The sequence below is a fragment of the Mercenaria mercenaria genome, chromosome 14, assembly GCF_021730395.1.
Source record: "Mercenaria mercenaria strain notata chromosome 14, MADL_Memer_1, whole genome shotgun sequence".
NCBI lineage: Eukaryota > Metazoa > Mollusca > Bivalvia > Venerida > Veneridae > Mercenaria > Mercenaria mercenaria.
In genome coordinates, this window is record NC_069374.1 from 37,519,356 (window position 1) to 37,527,072 (window position 7,717).

A 7,717-nucleotide genomic window follows, 5' to 3' on the forward strand; every position below is an offset into this window, starting at 1 on the left:
ACATGTATTGAAATACAAAAGCTGTCGGAGAATAGCAGCGCTTGACTATTCAACAGCTTTGTCATTAAAGAAAGTTAGTTGAATAAAAACTAATGTTGTAAATTGGGAATAATTTAAAAATGCAGAACAGAATTATTGAACCTGATCAGTGCATGTCAGATCATCACAGGGTTTAAAAGTTTAATCCATTTTCTTGAATTCTGAGATACCGGCTTGCACACAAATACGTAACCAATAATTGCAAAGTAGAAAAAAGGGCATTTAAAAAAATGGAAAGTACACGTACTATAAGGAACATGTGCAATGCATGTCAAATAATCACAGTATACAAGTGTGTGAACCATTTTGTTTATATTTTCAGTAGAAATTCGAATAAGAAGTACTTTAATAATAACCTCATCCCTGTAGCACTCTATATGATGCAATATTCTCAAAAAGTTGCAAAAGTGTCCTTTCCCACGGCGGTCATTACAGAGATATTTGAGAAAAAGGCTCACATCTCAGCTGAATGAACAAATGTGCAGATGCACATTTATTTGAGGACACGAATTTGTAAATAGAAAATTCCAAGTATCAAATTATACTAATTTGAGACCGGAGACAATATTAGATGTTTCGGTCGTAACCTTTATTGTAGCCGAGAAATGGATACATATTTTTTCACAGATGATGGACAGTGGTACTTGAAATGTGTTACTCGCGTATTCTCTTTCAGGTGATTTCGATTGATTATTTCAAGGTGTGCATTAATTACTTTATTTGTTTACTTTCAGTTCATCCTTCACAATGTCGTGTGAAACAACAAAACGTACTTGGGATATTGCTTGTTGCTCCAGTTCTACAGAAGGAAAAGAGAAATAGTGAAATCTTACAAAGTCTATGTATATTGATGTTTTGTTTAGTTCAAGAAGGAAAGTTTTTGAAAAGGTTTGAAATAATTGAAAAATGTTCAAAGTTGTAATATTAGTATTTATTGCTGGATGTGAACTTCGTGTTTATTAATTAATAAAGGTTAAAGGAAATGGAGATACGAGTAAAGACAATATGAAACATTCGAGGATCAAAATTTTCTGTTTAGACTTGGTATCAAAATTGAAGTTCCTTTCTGGTCTTAACGTAGACGTCAAAATGTTTTAAAACAATACAACAAACGGTAATATCATAAATGATTTGAACATTTATTGCACGGATATGACAACTGACACAGTCAACGTGCAGAGTACTTACGTCTATGAAGATTACTCTAACTTCGACTATGGAGACGAATACATGTACCCCGGTTACCAATTTGAAAGGCCGGTCTATTTATATCTTTGGGAAATTTTGGTAATCGTAACTTTCATTCAAAACCTTCTGATTTTATCAGTGTTCATGCGCAGAAAGATGTGCAACCCAACAAACATAGTTTTCTCTGCGATAGCAATTTCCGATTCTCTGACTGGACTGGTAACTCTTCCAACTTACATTATGGTGTTCCAGAGGTATGATCCATTACCAGTCTCTTACTATGAGGATAATTTTGCGAACGTGTCTGAAAAAGTATATTACGAGCAGAATAGACTTTTGGACAATAATCTGTATTCCAATAACTCAGCTTTTAACAACTCGGCTTACAATAATACCGTCTCTGTTTATTCAAGTGAAAATCCAAACAGTTTTTATCTAACGACAACGTTCAGTTCTAGTTCGGTAGTCAATGCTTCAGAAACATTGTCATCAGCAGTGTACCATTCAGCAACACATTCGCCATTGGACGGATATAACCTCAGTAAAAATCTTTGTCGTGGATTTATGATCTCAAAATACATTTTTTCGAAATCATTCCATACTATCTCAATCTTTTTGACATTGTTCCTTGAAATTCAGAGATACGTTTCCATGGCATACCCTTATAGATATGAAACGTGTTGTAATAAATCTAGGATTGTTAAAATATATTGTATATCTGCATTCGTTTTGTGTCCATTTCTCCACTCGTATCATTTGGGAAGCGAAAAGGCAACAGGAGGAATGTGTCAATGGGAACTTAGTGGAAATGGCTGCGGAAAAGACTGTATATATTTATGGATAGCATTTGTAGTGCGACATTTCATTCCATGTGTAATACTTGTGATATTTACACTATTGTTTATACATCAACTGAGAAAAGGAGAGAAAAGCTTTCGACGAATGGACAGTAACTCGTCACAGTATTCCAGAAGGGTCCATGAAAATCGGCGTATTACTTTTATAGTAACTGCTGTTGTTGTTGTTCGATTAATTCCCGAAATACCATATAGCATTTTTCTGTTATTTAATAGCATAGACGTGACAGTTAATATGGGGAAAGACATAGATCTTGAGACGAACAGAATTTTTCATATGTGCTACGAATTGTGTCTCATATGTTCGTTTCTAGCTAACTTCTATATATATTTAATTTTCAATAAGTCGTTTCGAAAACGCCTGTATCGAACATTTATTGAACCTGTCAGGAAACAATTTGGTGTTTCATTAAGGCTGCACGAGTTTCAGTCATCGCCACCTACCAGAAAACTTACGATGAAGTTTGCAGAATCAGTTAAACCTGGCGAGGAGATTGAAATGAAAACTGCTCATTCCGAATTTTCCGACAAACTTGTCAAAATCGGAACGAAGTGAAGAGACAGATGCTGCAAAATTCAGAATATCGTTAAATGTATTCGTATCTAAATGCAAATAACAGATTTTGTTTACATAGTAAAAGGAATTAGTTCTACTTCTTTTCACGTGATTGTAATATAAACTATGAAAAAGTTACTTACATGTATTATTGTTCATTTTGAGACTGAAAATATTTTCGACCCACGTCTTTTTGTCTAAAATAATTCATAAATAACCCTGACATTACGTAAAGAACATTTTTGTTTTCAAAAGTAGATGATGTTAAGATAAGGATAAATGAGCCGCGCCATGGGAAAACCAACATAGTGGGTTTGCAACCAGCATGGATCCAGACCAGCCTGCGCATCCGCAGGTCTGGATCCATGCTGGTCGCAAACCCACTATGTTGGTTTTCCCATGGCGCGGCTCAAATACAGTTGAGATGACACCTCCTTAAAAGTATCAAATTTACATTCCTGTTCATGTTAGTCACTGTATATGAGCTTCATTCGGTTACATTAATACATAGGCGTATCATTGTAATACTATACTGACGCAAGATACAAACTTTCATTTTATTTCTTTTAGGGAGTAAACAGATATACAAATTTGATTTAGGATATTTGTCTGTCTACACGATGCAGCGTGTTTCGTCACATTCACAGCTGTATGGCACGTTAAATGACTTAGGTGTCAAAACTGAAATTTACAGTTTTAGAATTGTCAGTTGTCTGTGTTATTTTCTTAATTTGTTTACTCTAATTGTGTTTGAATTTCTGTAATTTGTGCCCACCTCTCCTATGAATCGGTAATTCTTGACCACATCGAGTGGACGTAACGTCGAGTGGCCTTATCTGGAAGAACATTCTATTCACAGACAAGTTCATGAATGTTGTTGATAAAATGATTTGTTTTTGCCCATTGTTGAAGAAGGTCCCATAATATGTGCTCGATTGGATATACATCCGCTTAGAGAGCCGACCACTGAATCATGTTGAATCATGTTATCGGTATGCACGTTGAGATTATATTGCACCTTTCGAGCAGTACGTGGTCTTGTGTTAACATGCATCAGCTCTCTGGGATGAATGATGATGTAGAAGCAGAACCACCGCTCGAAGGAGGACCACCACTAACATTAGTATTTAGATTATAAGGAATGACTTTCAAGTCTGTTTTTAATCACCATTATCCCGAACTCATCCGTAACAGTGCCCTGCACCAAATTGAGCCTGCTACAGCAAAACGTTCGCTTTGCCGGTGGAAAACACGTACTCTGCGATTAGTAATGCTGAGACTTAATCGAAATTCACTAAACAACATTTGCCTATTGGCTACGAGTCCAATGTAAATGACGTTTACGAATATTAATAACATTACCTACGTAGGACCGCCTGACCCATTTTGGGTTTGCACAAACGGTTGAGAACGGTTTGTCTAGATATGCAACACAGAATTGCAGTACTGATAGCGGTCTTAAACTTGTTACGTAGATGCGTTAAAGTCATTTTCCGGTCTTGACGAGCAGTTGTTACCTTTGGCCAGCCTGATCGCCTCGGACGCCTCCATATCGGTGAAAATGCTGTTAAATTTACAGATTGGTAATTCATATGGAATGACAGTTTAACTGTATGTAACTTACGCCCGAAGTAAAAAGCATATGAGCTTTATTTCAGCAGATCGTGTGAAACGGGTCAATCGATTTACCCGTGCAAAACCTTGCGTAACACCATTCCGTCAATTTGAATGAGTTTCAAGTTTATTTACAAATAAGCATGAGTCCCACTTTATGTGGGCAGCATCAGCATATACATTTCTATAATACATACATTCAGTAATATATCACATGACAAAAAGGAAAACGGCTACAAATTGTTCATATATAGGGCTATATACAATGATTGATTTCTTATATGTATACACAATAATATACTTTACAGTAAAATATCTTCTTTGCTCTATGAAAAATAATTGTTTCTCTAAGAAAGAATCCGTATGTGTTTCTTCTTATTATTATTGTTGTTGTGCGTATCATTATTATTATTATTTAAATGTTTACTGTATTATAAATATGCTTTATTATAAATATGTATTGAACTCCTAGCTGCCTAAAAATGAAGAGACGAAAGCTTTAGACGAGCAAGAAAGTTAAATACAAGAGAATAGTCTGAAATAACTTGACCAACTGTGAAAGCAGTCTAACTGTACAATCGAAAGTCAGGCTAGACTGCTGATGTAGTCAGTTATTTTCTACATGTATATTTTTAAAAAGCGCTAAATAATATATACTTAACTGATGAGATATATATATGTGTGAAGTCAATTGGTCACAGGTATGTTTGAAAATTAATTAGATATTTCATTATCTTGTCACACATTATACTAAGTTTTTTCAGTTTGATATGGTTATCTGTCGTAAACAAGTCAATAAACTTTATCATATTAGGTCTTGTTCTTATATGTCTATCAATATATTTATCTCGATCAATATTAAACAATGGACAAATTAAAAGATAATGGTACTCATCTCCTATTTCGTGACAATTTCTACATTTTCTTTCGTTTTGTGGTATATTTCTCCACCGACCAGTTTCTATTGGTAAACGATGATTTCTAGTTATAAATCTGACCAAAGTTTTACTGAAGTAAGGTGATAGTTTACTAATATATGGGCTACGAGAGAAACTTGTTTTATAATATTTGTAAATGTTGGTTGCTGAAGTATTATTTATTTGTGAAAACCAGTTTTGAATAAACGTATCTTTCAGTTTTTGAAAAGTCGCCCTAATAAGCCATTTACTATTGATAAAGCTCTGACTGTACCATATTCCCGAAAAACCCAAGACTACATAAGTTGTGTTTAACATTGTCTAGCCATTGTGACTTAATACTATTTTGTGAGTGTAGTTCGTATATAAGATTGTAAATTTTTGCTGCTAATTTAGTAGTTCTGTCGCTCTCAATATTTTCAATGAGTCTTGCCCAGTATGCAATAATTCTGTTTTTATTGTTAATTGAAAGTGGGGTAATCTCTAGTTCTCCGTATATCATGTACGATGGGGTCGATTTCTTAAATTAAATATATACTTATAAAACTTAAGTTGTACTTTTTCTAATATATCTATATTTCCATACCCCCATATTTCACTTCCATATAGAAGTACTGGTTTTACTGTTTTTTCAAATAGCTCTATTTGCATATCATAAGGGAGAGAAAGGGATTTTATTTTTCTTAGCAAAGAAAACATTGCTTTTGTAGCTTGATCTGCTATATATTGTTTTGTTTTATTGAAACTGCCATTTTTTGTGAAGAATAATCCAAGATACTTATATTCAGTTACTGTTTCTAATTCTGTGTCACCGATTTTAAAATTAGCATTGTGATACTGTCTCCCTTTATTAAATATCAGAACTTTTGTTTTACTGGTGTTAATTTGGAGTTTCCAATGGTCACAGTATTCCTTAAAATTATTTAAAGCATGTTGCAAGTCGTTATGGTTATCACTAAATAATACAGTGTCGTCAGCATAAAGTAGAATAAAAAGTTTCAGGAATTTACGTGTACCCTCTTTTATATAATCCTTAGAGACACCAGATACATTTCTATCATTCAAAAATTGTTCCAGATCGTTTAAAAATATAGAGAATAAAAAGGGGGAAAGGTTCTCGCCCTGGCGTACACCAACTAAACAATCAAAATATGGTGTTGATCCTTCTGAAGTTGAAACTTTTGACTTTATATTATTGTATAAACTGTAGATTACTTGAAAACATTTACCATTGATACTTTCGTTTCTAAGTTTTTGCCAGAGACCGACACGCCAGACTGAATCAAAAGCTTGTTTGAAATCAATAAAACAACAATATAATTTTTTCTTTTCAGAATGTACAATATCTATAAGGCTTTTAAGGATAAAAATATTATCAACAGTAGAAAAATGTTTTCGAAAACCCGCTCGTGTTTCATTTATCAGATTTGTTTTTTCAGCATATTTGTTTAGACGATTGTTCAAAATACATGTAAATAGTTTACCAAAACAGCTTAACAAAGAAATGGGTCGATAATTCTCTGGTTGTTTTGGGTCACCTTTATTTTTATAGATTGGCTTAATTATTCCGACAGTCCAATTTTCTGGGATTATCCCTGTATCAAAGACAATATTGAAAAGTTTCATATAAATAGGCAATATATATTGCAGTGAATATTTTATCTGTTCGTTAATGATATCATCATTTCCTGGAGATTTATTATTCTTCAAACTTTTCACTGCTTGCGTAATTTCGTATTCTGTTATGGGACAATTAATTTCATCAGTATGATTATTGTTATTATTATTATCATTGTTATTATTGTTATTATTGATATTATTATTATTATAATTATTATTATTATTATTATTATTATCACCATCATTATTATTATTATTATTATTATTATCATTGTTGTAATTGTTGGTGGTGGTGGTGCTACTTCCTGGGACATGTTCATTACTTAAATTTTCATTAATATTTCTGAAAAAATCATAAAAGTCAGCTAAAGAAGCACTTTGTTCTACCTGTTTTGTTTGCGTGTTTATTATGCTCCAGTACTGTTTGGGATCTTTAGTTTTTAATTTCCTCAGTTTCTCAATTCTTGAAGCATTAAACGTATTATTTGTTTTCCTTAAAGTAGTTTTATATTGCTTACTCACGTCTTTTAAAAGATGTTTATAATATAGCGTTTTATGCTTATTATATAAAATTCTTGTTTTGTGATAGGTGTTTCTCGCAATTCTGCAATTTCTATTAAACCATGGTTTTTTATTTGTTGTGGTGTGTGTATGAATATGCATTTTTTTAGTTCCAAATGATTTCCTAGAAGATTCCTTAAACAGTTTGGATATATCTAATACTGTTTCGTCAATTTCATTTTGTGATATATTATGTTCATTTGACATTTTATCGAGTCGAGTTTCTATTTCGGATATTTTAATTATATCTAAATTTTCTATAAACATTTCTGCCTTTTTTGTGTCCCAAAGTTTTGTTTGTTCAACATGTTCTGTGTCAAATGTAGTTTCATTACACATAGATATTTTTGTTTTTAAAGAGATAT

The 7,717-nt window shown here is 32.8% G+C and overlaps 1 protein-coding gene across 5 annotated transcripts in view; it reads left to right on the top strand.

The window, feature by feature from the left end:
* Window positions 1-2,939, top strand: part of LOC123527288 (uncharacterized) — a 93,752-nt gene extending 90,813 nt beyond the window's left edge. For all 5 annotated transcript variants that reach the window (XM_045306656.2, XM_053523274.1, XM_045306657.2 and 2 more), the window contains exon 2: window positions 774-2,939. In XM_045306656.2, the coding sequence (XP_045162591.2) occupies window positions 1,192-2,640 (1,449 nt within the window). In that variant the 5' untranslated portion in view covers window positions 774-1,191 and the 3' untranslated portion in view covers window positions 2,641-2,939. The remainder of the gene's footprint in view (window positions 1-773) is intronic.
* The last annotated feature ends 4,778 nt before the right edge of the window (window positions 2,940-7,717 follow it).